Source organism: Diceros bicornis, chromosome 25 (genome assembly GCF_020826845.1).
Source record: "Diceros bicornis minor isolate mBicDic1 chromosome 25, mDicBic1.mat.cur, whole genome shotgun sequence".
Taxonomy (NCBI): Eukaryota; Metazoa; Chordata; class Mammalia; order Perissodactyla; family Rhinocerotidae; genus Diceros; species Diceros bicornis.
Genome location: NC_080764.1, coordinates 8839448 through 8863951, shown reverse-complemented (window position 1 = coordinate 8863951; position 24504 = coordinate 8839448). Strand labels below are relative to the sequence as shown.

The window sequence follows — 24504 nt, the reverse complement described above, 5'->3', positions numbered from 1 at the left end:
GATCTGTGCTGTCATTCAGGTCTCAGATTAAACATCACCTCATCACACAAGCCTTCCCTGACATCCTAACACACATCCTCCTCACACATGATGCTGCCAGCTGGTTTCATTTCTTCCCTAGCACCATCGCCACCTGAGATGACCGAACTTGCCTACCCTTTTGTCCCCTGGCCTCCCCAGAATATAATCCCTGCCCAGACAGGAGCCTGTTGGCCTGCTCTCCACTGTCCCCCGAGCACAGCACCCAGTGCTGCTTCCCACATAGTAGGCTCCCAGAAAATGAACTTATCCCGGGTTGACTTGCCCTAAGTCACCAAGTCCAAGGATAAAACATCTGTTTTCTGCCATTTCCCCCAGAAGCAGGTGGTGCACACCTGCAGTATTGTCTTGAGAACTGTCCTCAGCGGAGAGGACTGGCCAGAGCCTCTGCATGGAGCTGGCTCGCAGGAGTCCCCAGTCAGTGGCTATTGAACAGATTCTGCCCTCTTGGCCTAACATTCACTGAGCACATAATCTGTGCCAGGCACTGGGTGAAGCACTTAACATTTACTCTCTTCAAAGCCACCTTGGAAGGGAGGTACCATGTCCCCAGTTTTACAGATAAGGAGACAGACTGGCCCACAAGTGGCAAAGCTAGGACTTAAGCACAAGCTGTGTGATCTCAGAGCAAGCACTCATTTTTTTTTTTTTTTGAGGAAGACATGCTCTGAGCTAACATCTGTTGCCAATCTTCCTCTTTGTTGCTGAGGAAGATTGGCCCTGGGCTAACATCCGTGCCCATCTTTCTCTACTTTACATGGGATGCCGCCACAGCATAGTTTGATAAGCAGTGCCTAGGTCCGCACCCGGGATCTGAACCTGCGAACCCTGGGCTGCTGAAGCAGAGTGCGCGCACTTAACCCCTACGCCACTGGGTCGGCCCCAGAGCAAGCACTCTTAGGACTCCTGCCTCGGAACATGTCAGCTCCTAGGAGGCAAATATGTCAGCCAAAGCCACCTGCCCTCTGTGTCCTCTGGTGTGACAGAACCTCTTGTTTTATTATTAAGCTAGCAAGCTGGAAAGAGAAATGCTTCAACGATGGGGTCTCAGCAGTGTGGTGGCGAAAACATGGTTGGATTCAAGGGCTCAGCCACTTGCCACCTTGATAACTTAGTTTCTCTGCGCCTGTTTCCCCATCTATAAAATGGGACCAATACCCACATCTCAAATCCATTGTGTGTGAAAGCACCTAGCATACGCTGGGCCCATGGAAGGCACTCAAAGGCTGACTGAACCTGTAGACACCTGCAGCCAAGCTGGTGTTTCTGGTAGTACCAGGGCATTCAGAGAGCGGTCCACCCACTCCCACACTTGTTCAATGAGGTCATGGTAACAAGGTGGGGAGAGATCCCTGGGACCATGGACCCAGCCTATGGCCAAACTGAACCAGAACTGAACACTTCTTGGTGAGGTCAGACGTCCTCTGATGGCCAAGGTCCTTTAGGGGAAGATCTCAGAAGTTGGAGCCTGCAGACCAGGCTTTGAGTCTTACTCCACCATCAGCCATGAGGTGACCTTGGGCAAATAGTATTCTCTCTGGGTCCTTTCCTCATCTAAACCAATGGTGAAAGTCATACATTCTTCCCTGCTATCATCACTCCTTATCCACAAGGCTTACAACCAAGCAAAGGTGGCATATCCAGACTCAGCAAAGTTAAGCTCAGAGGGAGAAAGATTGAGAAGTCCGGGGTTGCTTCATGTTGGACGCAGACCCAGATCTTCAAGCACTACACAAATGCAGCAGGCAGAAATGAGTTTATTGCATTAGAAAAAACACCAAAGAAAACCAGCAAACACCTCCATTCTAGACAGTTATTGGTTTGACTTCAAGGGAAAAAAGGAATCTTAAAGGTACAAGCTTTATTTCTGGGAGGGTTGATGGTCTCATCCCTCCTCCTTCCCTGATCTTTTAACCCGAGGAATTCTATACATGTGTCCACTGTGCGATACAATTACACACACGGCTCATTGCTCACTCTGCTCACCTGCTCACGCCCATGTGGAGCTAGCTGGTCCCAATGAGCATGCTCCTGAGGTTCTGGGATAGACAGAGAAATGTGAGGATGGGGTTGGGAGGTGCTAGCCTGAGCCCCCAGTTAGTGATGGTGGAGGAGGGGGAGCTTGCCTTCCCGCAGAGCTCTGAGAAGACTGCTTACTGAACCCTCCATCTCTCCCCACAAACCCTGGGCACAGGCATTGGCATAAATGGCTGCTGGGCATGAAAAGGGGGGCTATTGATGAACCAAGCAACTCAAAATCTCTCAAGAGAGCCCTTAGGCTAACTTCTAGGTATAGCCCTGGGTCTGGAGGTGACTGCTGGGAGGAGTGAAACCAGTTGAGCCTGGATCCGGGGGAGGAGAGAGAAGAGAAGGAGTTTGTGATGCCCAGCACCCTCTGGCAAGAGCTGAGAACTCTGGGAGGAGAGGTCTGGAGCAGGAGCCTGGAAGAGAGAGAGGGCTGAGCAAGGCAAGCTGGAAAAGGAGAGAAACCCAGGTAGGAAGCAGAGCGATGGCCTCAACCAATGGGCTGCCGTCCCTGGAGAAACCCAGCCCGAAACCCATTCTCCATGGCCCAATTCTGCCAGTAGGTCAAATTAAATAAGAGTCCCTGCTGGTTTCTGCTCTACCATGCACACTGACAAATCAGTGGATCTTGAGAAGAATCAAACTGCTCATTGGTTTCGCCTCCAACCTTAAAAGTTCTAAAATGTCACTTGGCATCACAGCTGGTCATCATTGGCATGCCCCTGGTCAGGTCACAGGCAAACACTAAGGCAGAGTGACATCTTCTCCTCTAGCTGAGACCCTGAAGATGCCAACTGCTATGGCTAACCGCAGAGACAGGAGGAGATGAGGCCAGAGATGAGCAGCAGCTTTGTGGAGAGGAAAGGCACCTGCTGCAGGCTGGACCCCAGGAAAGAGAACCTAATTCAAGTCTGAGAAGTGGTGGGAGCCTTGGGAGAAGGGGCCTAAGGATGCCAGGGCTGGGACTCAGGTACCTGGCAGCTGAGTCCCTTCTCCACACTCACTTCCTCAAAAACTAATTTAAGGGAGGCTCATGTGAAGAAAGGGACTATGAAAGCCTCTCCAGATAAGAAGCTTCCAGAATGTTCCCTGCCAATAAGCTCCTAGCAGCAGCTCATTAGGAAAATGCCCACTCCCACCCCCAACCATGCTTCCTTAAAATCAGAATGACAACGGAAACAACGTGTGCCTTCAAAACACATTTAGGATACTGTAAAAATCCCTATCAGAAACAACTCTAAATTATTTTGCCACCTTGATTCTGCATTATTATTCTTTCTATATCAGGGATATTTTCCCAGAGCAGGGAATCATTTCCCCTTGGTCCTAGCCGAATACTGCATATTGGTCTGGGTAGGGTGGGTATAGTGACTGTAAATAACCTATATTATTACTTGCAGACAAAAGGCCTGGGTCTCTGCCGCTCCGGCCAGGCCTTCATTAATTTTGACAGGTCAGCTATGCTGAGGAAGAGCAGCCCGTAGGCAGCCACGCAGGTTCTCCAAAATTGATGTCAAAGGATCGGCAATCAGTCTAGGTGGAAGGAGGAATGGCTTTATCCTGTTTTCTCTGGCCTGACACTGCTGTCACTCTCTCAATCCTGAGGCTCCTGGCTGCTCCAGCCCTGGCCCCATGGCCTTGCTTGGGGTAGTGGAAGGAAGGTGAGAGAGGTTGTGACTAAAGAGTTCACTTAGTTTGGGTTAGTCATCCTGAAACTGATCCCACGTGCACCAAATCCTTTGGTTCATTTAACGCTAGAGAGTAACTGCTTCTGGGTCAGGATGTTGTAAAACTCACCTGGGTCCCACAGATGGTGGCAACCTGGGTAGGGCATGGGTGTTCTCTGGAAAGAGGGTCTAGGTTGGGGATTCCCCAAACTGTGTCTCTTGCTTTCTGCTTAAACAAACACCCTCCCTTTCTCCAGTGTGGAGGACGCTTGGGAAACAGCGTCAAAAGTGAACTCACAGACAAGACAGCCTTAATAAATTAGTATAATGCTATTAGAAGGGATGGCATTTTGTTCTGTTTCTTAGCAGCATTTTCCTACATGCAGCCTGATGATCTCCTTCCCTGGAAAATTTAAAAAGCCGTCCCCTGGTTGTTAGCTCTGATGTAAAATTATAAAATAGAAATCTGGTAGGGTTTGTTTTGTTTAAAAAGGAAAAGCCCCGGTGAGGCAGGGCGGTCCCATGCAGTCCTGTTAGCTCTGGCCGTTGGGTCGGCCCACGGTGCTCCCTCCGGGAGGCTGGATCTGGATGGAGTCCAGGAGGGGCCGCAAGGCCTGTCCGAAGGGCCTGTGGAGAAAACAGACATGGGAGCTGGGGTGGGCTCTCCCTCGCAGACTGCCGCAGCCGGCCAGCGTGCCCAGCTCTGCCCACAGGTGCAGCGGCACCACCACACCAGGCAGAAGGACACCATTACCTCAGTTCACTTTCTCCCCTACTTCACACATCATTTTTCACAGAGGGGATCTCTAAATAGTCTGCTCTGCATTTTTACTCCTGGGGTCCCTTCCTCAGTAGATGCTACCACCTTACCACTTTTGCCTCTAGATCCTGGTTAGCTGTGGTTTGAACAGGCTGGCTATGTACAGGGAACTAGAGCTTTCTCTACTTGCTGTACTTGTATCTTTAATTCTCATGGTACAAGAGGATAAAAGTAAAGTTTGAGTGAGGAAGCTGGGGCAAAAGAAAAAGGATACAAAAAAGATAGTCAGGAGTGAGGATGGCACACAACTGGATCCCTCCAGGACTGAAGTCTAGGGAGTACAGGGAATATTCAAGAAAAATGACAAATGTAGGGCCGGCGCCATGGCTTGGCGGTTGGGCGCACGTGCTCCGCTGCTGGCGGCCCGGGTTCAGATCCCAGGCGCACACCAACGCACCGCTTCTCCGGCCATGCTGAGGCCACGTCCCAGATACAGCAACTAGAAGGATGTGCAGCTATGACGTACAACTATCTACTGGGGCTTTGGGGGAAAAAATAAATAAATAAATAAAATTACCAAAAAAAAAAAAAATTATTTAAAAAAAAAGAAAAATGACAAATGCAGGTTGTCAGAAGGTGTTAATGCCACTTTCTTTTATTCTTTTCTTTTTTTGGTGAGGAAGATTGGCCCTGAGCTAATATCTGTTGCCAATCTTCTTCTTCTTTTTTTTTTTTTTGTGAGGAAGATCAGCCCTGAGCTAACATCCACTGCCAATCCTCCTCTTTTTGCTGAGGAAGATTGGCCCTGGGCTAACATCTGTGCCCATCTTCCTCTACTTTATATGAGACACCACCACAACATGGCTTGACAAGCGGTATGTCGGTCCACACCCAGGATCCAAACCTGTAAACCCTGGGACGCCGAAGCAGAGCGTGCGAACTTAACCACTATGCCACCTTCGTGTTTTTGCTGAGGAAGATCATTATGGTGAGCTAACATCTGTGCCCATCTTCCTCTATTTTTTTTTTTTTGAGGAAGATTGGCCCTGAGCTAACATCTGTTGCCAATCTTCCTCTTTTTCTTTTTTTTCTCCCCAAAGCCCCAGTACATAGTTGTATATCCTAGTTGTAGGTCCTTCTAGTTTTTTGATGTGTGATGCCGCCTCAGCATGGCTTGATGAGTGGTGAGTAGGTCCCCACCCAGGATCCGAACCAGCGAACCCCAGGCCGCCAAAGCAGAACGCGCACACTTAACCGCTATGCCACCGGGCCGGTATCTTCCTCTATTTTGTATGTGGGATGCCGCCACAGCATGGCTTGATGAGTGGTGCATAGGTCCATGCCCATGATTCGAACCTGCGAACCCCAGGCCACCAGAGCGGAGGGCACGAACTTAACCACTACGCCATCAGGCTGGTCCCATAATGCCACTTTCTAAAGGGCTCCCAGTTTGCTCTCAGAGTAGCTGAGCTCAGAAAAACACTGCAGGGGCCGGCCCGGTGGCGTAGTGGTTAAGTTCGTGTGCTCCGCTTTGATGGCCCAGGGTTTGCAGGTTCAGATCCCGGGCACAGACCTATGCACCACTCATCAAGCCAGGCTGTGGCGGCATCCCACATACAAAATAGAGAAGGATGGGCACAGATGTTGGCTCAGGGCTAATCTTCCTCAGCAAAAAGAAGACTGGCAAAGGATGTTAGCCCAGGGCCGATCTTCCTCACCAAAAAAAAAAAAAAAACACTGTAATTACTTTAGTCTTAGAGACTTTGTAGATTACAGCAACCTTAAATCAGGTTGCCCACAACACATCTCACTCACTGGCTTTCTTTTTCTTCAGTGGATACTGCCATTTTTCAAAAATGTCCTCAAGTTCAAAGGGAATGAAGTAGTCCAAAGCACAAACAGATGAAACCAATAAATATTAACCCTAATTTAGACAAGTCCAGGAACTCCACCTATCAAATAATAACAGCAAGAACATGCCAGCTACTCAAGTTTGCTCAGGGCCCCATAACCTAGATCCTTCAGTAAGGCTGTGGGGTTTAACACACCCACCAAGGTACAGGAAGGCAGGGCCAGGGCTGGGAGACGGGGGTCTCCTCACCAGCCTTGTTTCCTATGCAAGTTTCTCCTGAGGGATTCCTACCCAGGTGTGAAAAACAGCTTACCTTGCTGAGCCTGCTAAACCTGCCACGATCCCTGTTGGACAGGGCCCCAGTTCAGGAGAAACTGAGTCAGAGCCAGCAAATGGACACAGTCCTGCAGTGGGCAGAGGTTGCCTAAAGGCAATCAGCAGCAAAGAGAGGGAGGGGTGTGATGGCTTTGGGTGTGTGTGTGTCTTTTCACAGCCTGGATGATGGTCCAAAAGGCTTGGACCACATCAGGGTAGGGAGGGGCTACAGAGTGTTCTTGAAGAAAACATCTACTGAGGGCTGACTGTGTGTTACAAGGTACAAGGGCAAATAGGAGTTGTCTTTGAGGGCGTCAAAGAGCTCATGGTGCAGGGGAAGAAAGACTAACAAACAACAGTTACAAAACAAGCCACCTTACTAATTCTCTGACCTACTCTCTGCCTATCTATCTAGCTATCTAAGTGGGGACTTCCCGGGAGCGGCATGCTTCATGTGCAACGGGAAAGACAAATGCCAGGATTCCGTACAAATACTGAAGCCAGGGCCAAGTGGGTTTCTAAGTTCTGCTGTTGCACTCAGGCCAGGGTAGAGTTGGTCCAACTCCAAGGAGGTGAAGGTAACACAGGTGAGCATCAGTGAGTGCAGAGATGGTGGCCTTCTCTGTTACACGCTGCCATCGTGACAGGTTTTGGGAGGACTCTGCTGAGGTCAGGGGAGGGCAGATGTGGGCCAGAGGAGTGACACTGACTAGGAACGGGGATCTCAAAGGCAGGGGCAGAGACAGAGGCCACTTACGTGGAGAGAACTTCAGAGGGAAGGTCAGTGATGTAGGAAGGAATCTTCCGCCCGGTCAGGAACTGTGCCACTTCGTTGCTGAAGGTGTTACAGTTGTGTTCAAAGAGGTTGTAGGCCTCACCTCTGTACGTTGTGAGAAAGGTTTGGAGAACAGACAGAGAGTCAGCAAGCAACTATATGAAATAACTCAAACCAGGTAACGAAATGGTGAGTACAGCTGAATGTGAGGGCTCTGATTTCCCTTCTCTCTTACACTCCAAAATCACTGCTTGATTTGCCACTCTGGACCATTAATAACAGATTTTTAAGCAAAGGATGAAATAAAAATACAGATCTTCTTTAACTTACAATGGGGTTACATCCAGATAAACTCATCATAAGTTGAAAATGTTGTATGTAAGTTTAAATCTATTTAATACACCTAACCTACCGAACATCACATTCAAGGTAGCCAAGTCTACCTTGAATGTGCTCAGAACACTTACATTAGCTTATAGTTGGGCAAAATCATCTAACGCAAAGCCTATTTTATAATCAAGTATTAAATATCTCATGTAATTTATTGAATATTGTACTGACAGTGAAAAACAGAATGGCTGTCTGGGTACAGAATGGTTGACAGTGTATTGGTTGTTCACCCTTGTGACTGCAGGGCTGACTGGAAGCCGTTTCTCACTGTTGTTGCCCAGCATCACGAGAGAGTATGGTACCAGGAAAAAATCAAATTCAAAATTCGAAGTACGGTTTCTACTGAATGTGTGTCACTTTCACACTATTGTAAAGTCGAAAAATCCTAAGTCGAACCATCGTAAGTCAGGGACCGTCTGTATATGGCTCCTCTACGGTTTTAGGGGAATCTTTCCATTCACAAAAGCAAAGCTCTAGGGTTACAGTTTAACACTTATTGAAATCAACTAAAGCATCTTTAAGAGAAAATCTGTTCAAGTTTGTATTTTGTCTCAACCCCTCTACAAACCCTGTTTTTGATTTTCAGGACAAAATACTTGGCCAGTAAGGGTTGAGAGTAGCATTTGCTGAAATAGCAGTGGCTGATTTTAATCAGAAGGAATAAATAGCCCCTCCTTTCCTCAAAGTTTCAGCAGAAGGTATGCTGGGATGGAATATTGGCCCCGGAGCAATGCTGAGCTCTTCTTGTGGCATGATAACTGCCTTCTCTTCATATTCATTCAGCAAATACTGCGCCAGAATTTGTGCTGAGTGCTCTGGGGGATATGACTTGGTGGCTGCCCTCAGGGCCGATTATCTAGTGGGGGAGACAGACACAACTAACCACCACCCCTGTCTCCACTCACCGGAACAGAGACTCCCCCAGGGAGGACAGGTACTCCAGAAAGATTTCTTCTGTGACTTCTGTGCTCCCCACATCAACCACAGAGTCTGGGGGCCCAAGCAATGTCCCTCCCTAAAAGAGCCAACCCAAAGAAAGGCATTAAATCACCACCTCCATTGAATTTTTTAATGTGGCTTCCCATGGAAGACCACAAACGCTCTGTTCCAACAACTTCATTTTTAACTTTCAGAGCACCCAGGGCAGATGAAGAGTGTTATTTCCTGTTTGTGTCAAGGCTACAACGGCTTAGAGCTTCCTGCTGACTTTCCATTGCTGCGTGCTGGCAATGTGGCTAAGAAGTCAGGCTTCTTGTTTCTAGTGGGGCGCTGGGAAGCGGAGTCTCTTGCAGGTCAGTCTCCTGATGCTGTCCACTCATCCAGCTGATAAAAAGATAAAATCCCCAAATCTGAAGTCTCCCTTTGTCCCCAACATGATCACAAGGGCAGAACAGGACTAGAAATGGCTCACACTTGACAGGCCATCTTTCCACACCTGTATTCATAATGTATGCAGCCAGGTTTTCTTGTGACACACTTGACATTGCTTGTAACAGTGGGAAAATGTGAAGGACTATGAGAAATCGGGCAGGCTGGCAAATATTTCCACTGAGTTCTTTTTTGATCTGTGAGGCTAATCTAATAAGGGTGATAGGGTTCTCCAAGCAAGGGAGTTAATGGCCCCTGTAAGGCCTAGAGAAAACCTTCAGCCATGGGTTAAGAGACTGCCACAGCAGACTGAAGGAGAGACTGAGGCCCAGAAGGAAACAAGCCAAGGGGGAAGCAACAGGATTGCTAGGGAGGACAGAGCTGGGAATGGGTTGGGGAGTAAAGGAGAGCACTCCAAAGCAGAGCTCCCTGAAAAGCTCATTAATTCATGGAGCAGCTACTGTGTGCTGGACCTTGTTCCAGGCACTGGGGAAAGCATGGTGAGAAGGATCATTATGGTGGTCAAAGAATAATTATCTCAGTGTTGCAAGAGACTAACAAGTCACTATTCGACCCCCAATTATTCACTCATATTACAAACATGTGCTGAGAACTTACTATGTGCTGGGCCTTATGCTAGGCACTGGGGCTATGACGGGGACAAAACAGATGAGATTCTTGCCCTCAGGGAGCTTATAGTCTAGCGGGGAAGGCAGACAAAAAAATCCCCAAAACCGATGTATAATTAAAAGCTATGATAAGAGTCTTGCTGGAAAAGTACAGAATGCTGTCAGTACATATGACAGGGGACCGTCCCAGTCTGAAGGGTCAGGGAAGACTTGCCTGAGAAAGTGACATTGAGCTCTAATCTGAAAGATGAGAGGCATAGCCAGGTAAAAGTTCAGGGAAGTGGACTAATGTCAGAGGACAGGTTTAAATATCCAAGGTGTGTTCAAGGGATGAAAAGAGAGAGGGGATGGGGGAGGGCATAAGCTAAAAAGAGGCCATCCAGAGAGGGAGACTGAGACCAGATCAGAGAGGGCCTTGGAAGCCATGCTAAGCTTCCTGGTTTTTATTCCAAGAGCAATGGGGAGAGTTCTGGCTTAAGCAGGAGAATGCCACGGTCAGATTTTCATTTTGAAAAGATGACTTTGCCTCCTGTGTGGAGAACTGACCAAGGAGGAAGAGTAGATGCACTGCTGTGGTCCAAGCTAAACATGAAGGTGGCCTGATTAATTAAGGTGAAAGCTCTGGAGAAATGGGAAGAGATGAAGAGAGATAGATTAATTTAAGACACACTTACAAGGTAGAACTGACTGAGCTTCATGAAGGATTTGTTATAGGAGGTGGGGTGCCAGTGAGAGAGGGGAAGAAATCAAGAATGACTTCCCATTTATGAGTATCAAAATGAGTGGCTGCTTGGTCTTTGCTTGAGCACCTCCTGTGACACCCCTTAGAGAGCTCAGACAGAAATTTTTTGGAAAAGAGCATGGGCTTTAGAGTCAGAGAGACCTGAGTTTTAGCACTGTGCCACTTACTGGCTGTGTAACTTTGGGCAACTCACTTTACCTCTCAGAGCCCTCATCATTCGGCTTGACATCGGCTGAGTTCATACTATGAGCCAGGCACTGAGCTGGTGATGGGCACAGAGGAGTGAGACACGGTCTCAGCTCACAAGGAGCTTACAAAGAGCTCTCTGTGGAGACTCAGAAATAGTTCATTTCACCATAATATGCTCAGTATGACACAGAGGGAGCCACAAGTGCCGTGGGAGCAGAGAGGAGAACAATTGGCTGGAGGGTCTGGGAATGTTTTTCTTGAGCTGAGTCTTAAGATAGTTATGAGGAACTATGCCACAGGCCTATATACACTGGGCTAGAAGCCAGAATGTATATACAGCAGTAGCAAAGTTCCTGGTCTGTTGGAACCCCCAGGAACCTGAGACTGCAGGACAGGGTGTTGGGGAAGACACTTACCGGCGGACAGCTGGAGATACCGCCACTACCGAAGAAGAACTCATCCTTGTGCACAACTATGGAAGTGTGCCTGCAACGCAGAGAAGAGATAGAATAAGCCAGAAAACTTAAAACTGGTGTGAGAAAAAACAAACACCACACTGCAACGAGAATAATTTCTGCCCAAGGACATGACTTATAAGGCCAATAGCCTTATAAAACTAACCAAACAAAGGTAAGATAAATACTACACATCAAGGTTTCCCAACTTTGGCACTATTGACATTTGGGGCTGGATAATTCTAGGTTGTGAGGGACTATTCTGTGCATTCTAGGATGCTTAGCAGCATCCTGGCCTCTCCCCACTAGGATAGATGCCAGTAGCATTCCCCCCCTCAGCTGTGACAACCAAACATGTCTCCAGATATTACCAAATGTCTCCTGGGGGCAGAACTGTCCCCAGTTGAGAACCACTGCTGTAGATTATGTGAACAGAGAGGAGTCCCTGGAGATTCACCTTGATATTGACAAATTAATTACTAAAACAAAGCTCTGCAGGCCAACCCAGGCTTTTTAAGCTAACAGGAGCAGATAACCTGGACCATGCTGAGGGAAAGACCAGATGATGTTAAACCTATTTCAGGTGAGGGTGCTCATATTACTTGGTCCAAGTCAAACAAAGCAAAAGGTCATTGTGGTCACCCCAAATGTCAGCAGGCTCTAGGAGTCCAGATGGAACACCTACTGACCTATGGTTTCTTCATAAATGGAACTGAGAGCTCAGCCACCATCTTGTTGTCTGACAGGGATGGGTCCAGTACTGAGAGACCAAAGTACATGTGTTTAAACACAGACAGGTGGGGCCCTCGAGACTTCTTGTAGTCAGAAAGCTTGGTCGGGGAGGGGCATGACATCATTCTGCCTTTCTTTAGGGGAGGGTTTCTCAACCCCACCACTGACACTTTTGGCTGGATAATTCTTTGTCGTGGAGGGCTGTCCTATGCATTGTAGGATGTTTACAGCAGCATCCCCAGCCTCCACCCACCTACCAAAAATGTCTCCAGACTGCCAAATATCTGGGGGAGGGAGGCAATATACCCCCTGGCTGAGAACTACTGCTTTAGAACTTGAAGATTTATGGCACAGAGAGCTAGGTGTCAAGCTAGGAGCCACAGACTGGAACCTGAAATGCACAGGTCCTGCCTTGTTTCATAAACCAGTCAATGTAAGGAGTCCCACTCAACTTACCAGATGCCTTCCAGTTGTTTCCCTGTGGAGAAAAGAAGAGATTTAGCCACTTGGGACTAGACAGCCTCACAGCCTGAATAAATTCTGAACATCACTCATACCCAGAGTAACCCATTATAAACCTTCTGGGGGACTTTCTAGGAATGCAGTTCTCCTCCAATAAGGTCCTTAGGTCATGACACGGGTATGTTGTGTTGAGTAAGTTGAAAAGTGACCCGACTATTTCATCAGAACACAAGATAAAAACACTGGTATAGATGTGCCCCAATTTTATAGCTGCTTTTCTTTCCCCTTTGGGGTCAATTTAACTTTGCTTTTTTAAATTCTCTGTATCACCTATAGAGACTACAGTAAAACAATAGTATAGAAAAGCTATTATCCACTTCTTCATTGAGCACATGTGAGGTGAGATCCTTCAGAAAATGATAGAGCAAAACTTTGTAAATGCCATCCATTTGAATAGTCAATGCATATGTATTCTATAACTATATGTCAGAAAAAATTTCAGGTATGGAAATGCAAATATGAACAGATCACTGGGCTGCCTTTAAGGAGCCCAAAATCAAATTGAAAGACAGACACACACATAAATGACTAAAATACAATGTTGATAGGCTCTACAATAGTGGTAAAAATAAGGTGCTATATATAATAAAGATAAAGAACTACCTTCAGAAGCTGCAATTCAACCAGTGAACAAGTAAGGGCAGAGATGGATGTTTCTGTCACAGGGAACAGTATGCGCAAATAGAGAGTTGTGAAAAAGACTAAGGTCTTGCACAGTAGAGCAAAGGGTGCAGTGATGGTGATAACAGGCAAAGTGGGCAGCAAGGGCACCAGCAAAGGAGGGTAAGCCTGGACTGAAGGCTGTGCTACACTGTGGGGGCATTGTTAGGCAGTAGAGTGCCTTGATCAGATCCACGTTTTTAAAAGACAACTATATCTTCTAAAAGATAACTACAGGTATAGAAGATGATTTGGAGGGAAGAAAGCAGAGAGAGCAGACTAGAGTGAGGAGGTCTTTGCAATAGTCCATGGGAGATACTAACAGCACTAAGGATGAAGAGGAAGGTCAGTGTGAGACGTGAGGACATTATCAAACATCACTCACCTTTTGGTTGTAATTTCACATTAACTATTTTTTTTAATAATTTTTTTAAAATTAATTAATTAATTTTTCCCCCAAAGCCCCAGTAGATAGTTGTATGTCATACCTGCATATCCTTCTAGTTGCTGTACGTGGGACGTGGCCTCAGCATGGCCGGAGAAGCAGTGCGTCGGTGCGCGCCCGGGATCCGAACCCGGGCAGCCAGCAGCAGAGCGTGCGCACTTAACCGCTAAGCCATGGGTTGGCCCTCATGTTAACTATTTACTGACTGCTAAATGTTACTTTCTTTTTTTTTTTTTGTGAGGAAGATCAGCCCTGAGCTAACATCCATGCCAATCTTTCCTCTTTTTTTTGCTGAGGAAGACTGGCCCTGAGCTAACATCTGTGCCCATCTTCCTCCACTTTATATGGGACGCTGCCACAGCATGGCCTGACAAGTGGTGCGTCAGTGCATGCCCAGGATCCGAACCTGGGCTGCCAGCAGTGGAGCAGTGTGCACTTAACCACTACGCCACGGGGTGGCCCCCCTAAATGTTACTTTCAACGTTTGCCCTGTGACTTTCTAAAGGATGAAACTCTAATCACTGTGTGGAGAAAGACGAGTAGGCTTGTGCTTCTCCCTTTGTGTAAGTTACACTATTTCCTTTCTATTCTATTTTCCTATAGATAAATGGAATAAATATCTTGCCCCTTTAAGAAAACTTTTAAAATGAGATAACATTAACCTAATTTTCTTCTTTGGAACAGACAAAAGAAACTACGGCCCCTCCATGACAATCTACGGAGGGCTTAGCATAGCATTATCAGAGGCAGATAAGAATACAACATAGGGGCCCAGCCTGGTGGTGTAGTGGTTAAGTTCACGCACTCTGCTTCGGCGGCCTGGGGTTTGCAGGTTCGAATCCCGGGTGAGGACCTACACACTGCTCATCAAGCCATGCTGTGGCAACGTCCCACATACAAAATAGAGGAAGATTGGCACAGATGTCAGCTCAGGGACAATTTTCCTCAAGCAAAAAGAGGAAGATTGGCAACAGATGTTAGCTCAGGGCCAATCTTCCTCAGAAAAAAACCCCAAAAAGAATAAAACATAGGTTCAGATCCTAGCTTTTCCCCTTGCTAGTGGTGGATCTTAGGAAGGTTACTCAACCTCTCTGAGGTTCAGTTTCTTCAATATAGAGTTGTTGTGACCAGTAGTGATAATGTATATAAAGCATCACAGTGTGTGGTGCACACAACTTTGATAAATGGCGACCGTATTAGGTATAATGGCCTTCTTGGGGAAAAGGGTAAAGACCTCCAAAAGATAAAAGAAATTCTACTTCAGGCTTGGTGAGTAAGATCTGAGAACAGATTCTAGTACCCAGCAAATTAATATGAAATGCTGTATCTCTTTTACACATAAACATTTCATTCTTTGCTGTTAGTGTTACGAGGCTAAATGAAATAACACAGGGAAATGAAATGTAGTAGAGTTCTTCTGCCTCTCTTCCAGTTCCAGAGACCAGTATGGTTTTCTCTAAGAGATCTGCTGCTCCGGCCCACAAGACCACAAATGGACAGAGGGATTCTGGCCTGGGGTTTCTGTGGTAGCCCCCTAGAGACTGGGACAAGCTCTGCCCCTATTCAAACTGAGCTGAAATTCCACAGAGGTGGATCAGAAACAGACTGGATGCCAAAGGGGAGTGGTAACCCATTGAGGACAAGCATCTTCAAATGCTGGGCTTACTGGGCTATAAGATAAACTGGGTTGGATTCTCATCTCTTCTGGCTGACTCTAGAAGACCACATGAAGCCTCCTCTTCTTGTTTACTATGTGTAAAATGGAGAAACTAATGCTGCATTTTACATAGACCTGATGTGTTCTTCTACACTGCCATTTATAAAGCAGCTTGTTGTCTAAATGGCAGCAATTTGTAGTTTATTTCTTTTTTTTTTTAAAGATTTTATTTATTTATTTATTTTCCCCCCAAAGCCCCAGTAGATAGTTGTATGTCATAGCTGCACATCCTTCTAGTTGCTGTATGTGGGACGCGGCCTCAGCATGGCCGGAGAAGCAGTGCGTCGGTGCGCGCCCGGGATCCGAACTCCGGCCGCCAGCAGCGGAGCACGCACACTTAACCACTAAGCCACGGGGCCGGCCCTGTAGTTTATTTCTTTGAAGCCATGCAGTGATGCAGTGAAACTGGACAGATTAGGGATACTGCTTTCTCTTGCCTGCTCCTTCTCTCATCCACTTTGGGAGGAACACTATACTCACAAGAGAGGAAGTATAGTGTGGTGAAGAATACAGGTTCTAGTGTGGACAGGCCAGGTCTGAATCCTACCAGTTCAACCAGTGAACTAATGTTTATGGAGTGACTACTATATTTCAGGCACTATTCTTAGCACTAGGGATACATCAGTAAGCAAAGGAGACCAAAAAAGTCTCCCTTCATGGCACTTACAGGGTGGGGGGAGGGGACAGTCAATAAGTAATAATAAAAAACATAATAAATCATAATATGTTACCAATAATGAGTGATAAAGAAAAAATAAGAGCAGGGTAAGGGAGATTGGGAGTTTCAGGGATGGCCAGGGTGGGCCTCTTTGAGAAGGTGACATTTGAGCAAAGACCTGAAGGAGGCAAGGGAGGGAGCCATGCAGAGGCGGTAGATGCCAGGTATATGTGAGGAATTTTAAGGAGGCCAGTGTGGCTAGAGTGGGTGAGTGAAGAGGAGAAAAGTAGGAGATGATCAGAAGTAATGGAGGACCAGATCATATAGAGCCTTGTAGAAGTCCCATACGGTAGCCACCAATCACATGTAGCTATTAGAATTAAAATTACAAATTCAGTTCCTCCGTTGCACTACCACATTTCAAGTCCTCAAGAGCCACACGTGGCTAGTGATTTCTGATGGGACAGTACAGATCTAGAACACTTCCATCATCACAGGAAGTTCTACTGGACAGCGCTGTTTAAACCTTCGTTTCTTATTCTGTTTAAAAAAAAAGCACAATAATAGTGTCTACCTCATAACATTTTCAAGATGAAAAAAGATGACACATGAAATATGCCAAGCACAGTGCCTGGCACATAACACACACCCAAAAAAGACTCATTTCTTTTAGGCTTTACAACTTGAAAGTTTTATGGCTGCTCTCACAGTACCGTGGTATCGAAACTATCGATTTATGTGTCTTTCTCCTCCATTAGATTTCAATTGTCTCAAAGACAAGAGCAGTTTCTTATGCATCTTTTTAACTCAAGCACCTAGCAAAGTACCTGGAACACAGATGCTACATGCACATCTGTTGAGATGAGCTCTTCTGTTTCATTGGCTCTGTGGGTCGACACACAGTGCTACTGAGGCCAAAGTTCTTAACTCCGATCTTGGCTGCCCTGACCTGTTATTCAAATAACTTTGCAACCCCAGCATATTGCACACCAAGTCTGCTACCACCCTCTCAGATGCCCACGCTCAACGACCCAGGAGGAGAGCTGGACAGATGCATCAGTTCAAACCCAGCCCTACTAAAATAATGGGTTTTGGGAGAGGGGCCTCAGAGATCATTCTGTCTGTTATTGTATACCTGAAAAAGAATTCAAAAGTTGCAGGATACAAACCCTACTTTATTGTCCTAGTGATCTCTGTATTGATCACTAAATTTGTCTATAAGCTGGACATTGCACTTCCTCCTTATTCAACTATATCAAGGTATACTTAAGATCTCATCCATCCCTAGAACGGTGATAGGGACTATAGAAAAAAGATCCTCTTATTTATTCATTCTTTTATTTATTTATCCATCTGCCAAACACTTGGAGCCAATAACATTTAAAATGGACTGAGTGGATTTACATACTTTCTTAATTTAAAGTGCTTCATAGTTTTCCTTATTCTCGCCACATCTTTAAGTGGCAGAGTAGGGCAAATATTAACATCATTTTACAAATAAAGATGCATGGTTTGCTCAGCATAAAAACAACAAAAAGCAAACTAGGATGATGTACTTGTTGGAGCAGCTCAGGCAGAAACGTAAGGGTGTCTGCTCAGCAGCTTGCTCTCGGAGGAAAAGAACGAAGGCCATGGCCTCCTACTCAGGGTGACAGGCATTGGAAAGTGGGACTGAATTAAATTTTTAAATTTTTTGACCCGACTGGTGAATAGGAGGGGGTGGTTTGCGATTGAATTAGGGCACAAGGCCATTTTGGGACAATGAATTAGGCTCAGGGGATATTAGCACACTATAGAAGCAGATTATTTTCCCACTAGGATTTCCTCAGCAAGCTGGAGAGCGGGTGGGTCAGAGGGCTGCAAGTCTCCAAGCTTGTTGGCACATCCAGTGCATTGATTTTGAGGCCTAGGAAGTATGCACATGAAAACAAATGGAAGACATGGATATCAGCTCTGTTTTTCATCATGAATAATAACGCAGAGTGAGGTCCACATTAGTCAGCTTTCCACTGCTTTTATGAGTACAGTGAGTATATAAAAGCCAAGGAAAAAACCCTCCACCTACCTCCTCATCAATTAAGATGGATGGAGCTTGTGCATATTACATACGTGCTGGTTGTAGGATGTGCTCAAGATCAGCACCTGGTATACTGCTGGTGCTAAATCAATGTCTATTAGTAAGCATAAAGTGGATGATGGTGATGGGGCTCTAGGAGCAGGGGCTTCTGTGCAGGGAGCTCCTCACTGGTATAAGTCAAATGTATCCCCAGCTCACCTCACAGATTCCTCCTCGCAGTAACAAAGTGTTGTTCTTTTTTTTTTAATTATTTATTTATTTATTTTTCCCCCAAAGCCCCAGTAGATAGTTGTGTCATAGCTGCACATCCTTCTAGTTGCTGTATGTGGGACGCGGCCTCAGCATGGCCGGAGAAGCAGTGCGTTGGTGCGCACCCAGGATCCGAACCCAGGCCGCCAGTAGCGGAGCGCATGCACTTAACCGCTAAGCCACGGGGCCGGCCCCAAAGTGTTGTTAACTGGCAGTGTTTTAATCAGCTGGTTGGCTTGGTCACTTGCCAGATTACCAGCAACGTGAAGGAGTTAACTGGGACTACTGGATAAATATTGAATCTAGGTGGGAAAAGGTAAAAGGAAACATTTGTACGACATAGGTGGACCTCTGTGCCAATATCATAAAAAACGTCTATGGGTGGGGGGCCTGGCCCTCCTTTAGGCAGAGGAAGGTTATCACAAAATTCAAAATGCAATACCTTGTTAAAAACTGAGGGGGTATTTTAATCCTCAAAAAACTCTAGTACTAGGATTCCTTGGAGCCAGTACAGGATTCTTTCCCAGCATAAAAATAACTAACTTGTAAGTTCTTTTCCTCAGTCCTCAGAGGGTTCTCTGAGGTTCTCTTAATCATTGCTTGTGTTTATTAGTCAGGCCTTGTAGCAATGCTCCATTCACCCAGCTTGTATTTACTGAACACCAAGCACTGTGCTAGACTCGGGATACAAATGAGAGTTCTTGACCCCGATGGAGCTTCCAGTCCATTTGCAAGGGGTGTGTGGACATAGATGAGACAACAAGCAATTATATAGAATGATGGATGCTATTAAAGGAGAGTGCAGGATGTTATCAGTACATAATAGGGACACATGACCAAGATGTGGGGTTAGGGAGTCAGGGAAAGTTTCCTGGAGGAAGTGACATTTTATTTGAGACTTCAAGGATGAGCAGAAGTTAGCCAGGCCAAAAAGAAAGCATCCCTGGCAGAGGACACAGCCTTTGAAAAGCCTAGACGTAAAAAAGAACTGAACGGTTCAGTCCTATTAGGGCGTACAGCAGCCCTTCTCCACTGGGGTTCTGTAAGAAAATTAAGCCCTAATGCCCCAAGGTATCTATTGGGAGAACTGAGAAAATAGTCACTCAACTACCTAGGGCTTAATTCTCTTGTGGAACCTGGCTGAGAAAGGCTCATGTTGAGTGTGTTCAGTATGTGGAGACAGGTAAGGGTGGAGAGAAAAGCAGGAGCAGGAGCAGGAAGGGCCTTTTACGCCACATTAGTTTTCATTTTGCCATAAAGGAACTGCATGATTACTAAACTAATTCATTAGATGGATATAAAACAGTTCACACAATAAACAATAAAAATCTAAAACAAAGCACAATAGATGGCATTAAAACAAAACAAAAAAAACTCCTCAGATTCAAATAAATTCTACTTAATCTTCAAGCTTGAATTCAAGTCTCAATCATTCCTATAATCAATATTTACTGAGTACCAGCTCTGACTGGCCACTGGGGACACGGTTCAAGGTTCCTGCTGAAGTCTTTCTGACACATCCAGCCCACCACGGCCTCTCCCTTCTTTAAAGGCCTAAAATAATTGCTTCACCACTCATTTTGACATCTAATCATAATTTCTTTTGTGTTGTTATCTCATGTTGCATGTGTACGTACATTATTTTTAGTTAAATAAAATCCTGGAGGACAGAGTTCATGTCTTTTATGTCATTACTATTTCTACTACAGAATTAAGCAAGGAACTGAGTAAAATCTCAAATATTCATTAGATTGCCTTCTGCCAAGAAATATATATGTTCTATATGCCTAAGTCTTTAAACTTAAGAACAATTTTGAGATAGGCTTGTAAAGAAAAATAAATGTGATCTCAGGATACGTGGATGCATACAAAACTTCAGATCAAAAAATAATCAACAAATATCTAGTACCTCTTACCACAAGTAAACAAACAAACCTCTGCATTTCTCTCTATGTACTTTAACACAGAAAGAGGTCAAAAAAATTGAAGAGCAGCCAAAATTATTAAGAGGCGAAACTGAAGGACATTTATAATAGCTAATTATCTTAGGCAAATAGTGACTATGAAAAAAAAGGTGCAATCAGGCTGTCTGCTCGATTAGAACGCTAAAGATAATTCCACAGTGAAGGACTGTGGAACAGGAATACCTTCATGGGAAGCAATTCTAAAGACTGAAAACTGGACAGGGTAAAACTGTGGAGTCTACATTGTTTCAGGGGAGAAGGGAATTACATTGGGCATTATCTAGTCCAATCATGACGGTAATTGAGCTAGATGGGGTCTTATAACGAGAAACTGTCAATCAGAATAAGAGGTACTGCTGATCAGGTCACACTAATTTAGTTTGGGAAAATGAAGGCTGAGAGGGATGATCATAAATCTATGAATATGAATGGCACATACACATTGAACCCAGATTTTTTTCTCATCCAAATTGAAACACTTGGCTAAAGATACCTTTACAAACTTGAACAAGGTACCTATTTTACACCAATTATAAGGGAACATATTACACAGTAGAGGTGGTAGAGCAAAATGACTGAGAACAGGAGCTCTGGAAGTCAGACTGCCTGTGTTCATAACCCAGCTCTGCCACTTCTCAGCTGTGTGACCTGGGGCAAATTTCTTAATGCCTATGTCTAAGGTTCTTCAAATGAAAAATGGAAGTAATAACAGGACCTTTCTCACAAAATTGTAGTGAGGATTATAACACATGCAAAGTCCTTAGAAAAAGAGGGTCTGGCACATGGTAAGCTCTCAAATGCCAGCTATTAATATGCTTCTAGAAGTCATTGCAAAAATGAGGAAACAAATTGATTTTTTAAAGGTTCAAATATATTTAGCAATGGGAAATCAATATATGGCTACTAACAGAACTGGGACATACCCAACTTTAAGGTTAGTGATGCCTGGAGGGGATGAACCAGTGAAGCAATACCCATTTTCCATTTTCCATAAATTTTCAACTCTAGAGAGTAATAACCATTAGCTTTGAAAACCCTTTCTTCATTACTTTTGCAAAAGGCATAAAAGCAATATGGGAAAGAGAGAGAGAGAAGAGCGAGTTGCAGGCAAGGTGAGGTTCTCAGAAATACCACTGCGATCAGATGTGCCAAATTGGTGAAGTTCCCATTTTCGGCTGAGGTCTTCCAGGATTTCACATCTATTAAAGGAAGTGCGGGCAGGCCAGCACACCACCTTCAGTTACGGCACTTTCCCCTCACCCACTATACTCCACAAAGGCCTTCTTTCCTGCTGCCTCAGGGCCTTGGCAAGTTGATCCCCCTTCTGCCTGGAACACTATAACTCCCTCACCCCTCCTTGTGGCTACTTCTTCCTCATCCTTAAAATCCCAACCTAAAAGTCCCTACTCCTGATTCTCTTATTTAAAGGAGGTCTCTCTTGTTATTTTCTATCTTGACACCCAGTTTGCATCCTGCACAGCCCAGCACTTATCAGAATTTGTAATTATTTTATTTGCTTATTTATTTTTTTATTTTTTGGTGAGGAAGATTGGCCCTGAGCTAACATCTGTTACCAATCTTCCTCTTTTTGCTTGAGGAAAGTTGTCCCTGAGCTAACATCTGTGCCAATCTTCCTCTATTTTGTATGTGGGACGCCACCTCAGCATGGCTTGATGAGCGCTGTGTAGGGCCACACCCGGAATCCGAACCTGCGAACCCAGGCCACTGAAGCGGAGTGCGTGAACTTAACCACTATGCCACCAGGCCGGCTCCCCTGCTTATTTATTTTTAATGTCTTCCCCACTAAATAGCTCCATGATGGGAGAGAACATCTTTGTCCATTATAACATCCTCAGTTAAGCTTAACACATGGACTAGCACATAGTAGGCACTCAATAAATATCTACTGAATGAATCATGAAGCAATGATCCCTAAGGCCCCTTTCAGCTAAAATCAATAACTATTAGATAACAGATCAAAAATACCCAGTGTAAAGGGGGTGGCTTTCATTTATGGATCTAGGAAATATCTAAGTAACGCTTCTCTACAATCAAACTAACCAAATGGCTCCATTCCAAAAGTTTAGTTAGAACTTGAGTCAGGTAATCTATTAATGACTAGCATCTTCTCTGAACAATGACTTTGTAAGTTTTGCTTTCAGATTTGCCTTACTCATTTTTTTTTTTAATAATTTTATTTATTTATTTTTTCCCCCCAAAGCCCCAGTAGATAGTTGTACGTCATAGCTGCACATCCTTCCAGTTGCTGTATGTGGGACGCGGCCTCAGCATGGCCAGAGAAGCGGCGTGTCTGTGCGCGCCCGGGATCTGAACCCGGGCCACCAGCAGCAGAGCGTGCGCACTTAACCGCCAAGCCACGGGGCCGGCCTGCCTTACTCATTTTAACAACTGGTGTCTAGGCTCAAACTTCTATCCAATAATGGACTGGCTACATAAGAATTATCTGAGGAGCTTATTAAAAATACAGATTTTTGGATCGAAACTCCAGAAGATTCCTATCTAGTACTTGTGTAATGAGGCTCTAGAATACATATATTTAAAACTTGGCTTATTCTGAATAGATAATACATGTATGTAGTACACAATTCAAAAGGTACAAAAAAGTTTCTGTACAGCAAAGTCTCCCTTCCACTCCTGTCCCCCTGCATCAAGTTTCCCTTTCCATAAGCTACCACTGTTACCAATTCTTATGTATTCTTCCAGATAATCAACTGTCTAAGCAACCATGTATATATTCTTTGCTTTAAAGACACACTTGCATATTTAAAGAACTGTTCTAACTTTTTTTTCTATTTCCATTTAACAATATTTGTTGGAAATGACGGCATCTGTATTTTTAACAAGCACCCTATGTGCTTCTGTTGTGAAGCCAAATATAGGGACCACTCATTGGCCCAGGGTTAAGAGATTAAGTTCAACTCACTATGATACATTAGAAACTCAAGTACATTGAAAAGATAGTCAAAAGTAGCCTTGCCTACTTGACCTCTGCCCTCTTGTCTCACTGAATTAAACTAAAACGTTCTCTAATATCTTCATTCTCTAAACCAGGAAAAACTAGCCATTCAAATGGATGTTGCCCAAGTCGTTCAATTTTCAATTTCTGTAATCCTTTCCAGCCCAATATCACCTGAATCACAAACCTGACAATTTCTACGTTACACAAGACATTTTGGTAGTTGGGTTATGACAAACTTTGATTTACACTGAACTGGGGCTGATTTTTCTCTCCTGGCAGTTAAGTAGTTTAATGGAGCACAACCGAAATGCTTCCTTTAGTAATTCTTACCGACACAACAGCATCCAATCCTCCCCTAGATTTGCTTTCTTAGCATCTGGGCAAAAGCAATTAACTTAGAAACTGTCGAGAAGACCGCAGTGTCAGGCCGAACTTGAATTCTGGAGTTCGGGCTCCAGCAGACCTGACTTCTCCTCTGTCTGGGGACAATGGCTGGGCCCCTGTGCAGCTCTACCTTTCTCTTCCTACCTACCCCAGAGAAAGCAGAAAGAGTTTCCTTTTGGCACGGAGGGAAGGCTCTCCGAGAGCCACCGGAGAATCTCCTCCGCAGTGTCCCTTTCACTAAGAGACACCGCGCGGCAGGCATCCTCACCTCCCCTACACCGCGGGCAGGAGGAGTGTAGGGACCTCCCCGAGCGAGGCAGGGAACCTGCCGGCTTACCCCACCCCCAGCCGAAGGAGCTCTGAAGGGCTCAGGCTCTGCCGGAGCCCCCGGCTAGGGGAGGGCGTGACTCCTCCATCCCTTCTTCCTAGATTCAAACGCGAAGACAGGAAAGTGGGGCTTAGGGGCCAAACCTCAGAACCCTCCTTCTCCACTCGGGCTTTTCTCCATTCCCGGGGCCCCGGGTCTCCCCCGAGCCGTGGCCCAGGCCTCCCCACCTCGGCCGGCCATCCCGGCACCCTCTCGCCCGGCTCGGGCCCTCCTTCCCGCCCGCCTCCAGCCCCCTCACCCAGCATGATGGGGCTGAGCCGCCGGGCCAGGCCCTTGGACAGGTCGTACACGTAGAGCTTCACCGGATAGAGATTCGGCGGCTCCATCGGAACCCGTGGCGGCGGCGGCCACGAAGTCCCTCTGGCACCCGGCACCGGCTTGGACCTTCCCGTACCCGACGGGGGTGGGGAGCGGAGGGAGCGGGGGGACCGAGCCCCGGCCCGGCCTGAGGGGCGGGGGAGAGGCCGCCCAGCGCTGCTCGCGCCACCGCACCCGCCACCAGCAACGACTAGTGTGAGGTGA

The 24504-nt window shown here is 45.8% G+C and overlaps 1 protein-coding gene across 1 annotated transcript; it reads right to left on the bottom strand.

The window, feature by feature from the left end:
• Positions 1 to 1778: 1778 nt before the first annotated feature.
• DESI1 (desumoylating isopeptidase 1) lies at positions 1779 to 24491 on the bottom strand. Its single transcript, XM_058568263.1, has 6 exons — positions 24221 to 24491; positions 12395 to 12416; positions 11168 to 11237; positions 8729 to 8838; positions 7416 to 7538; positions 1779 to 4358 (listed from the first exon to the last, which is right to left on the bottom strand). Exons 1-6 carry the CDS (start codon positions 24306 to 24308, stop codon positions 4265 to 4267), a joined length of 507 nt encoding a protein of 168 aa, XP_058424246.1. The 5' UTR covers positions 24309 to 24491; the 3' UTR covers positions 1779 to 4264.
• Positions 24492 to 24504: the final 13 nt, after the last annotated feature.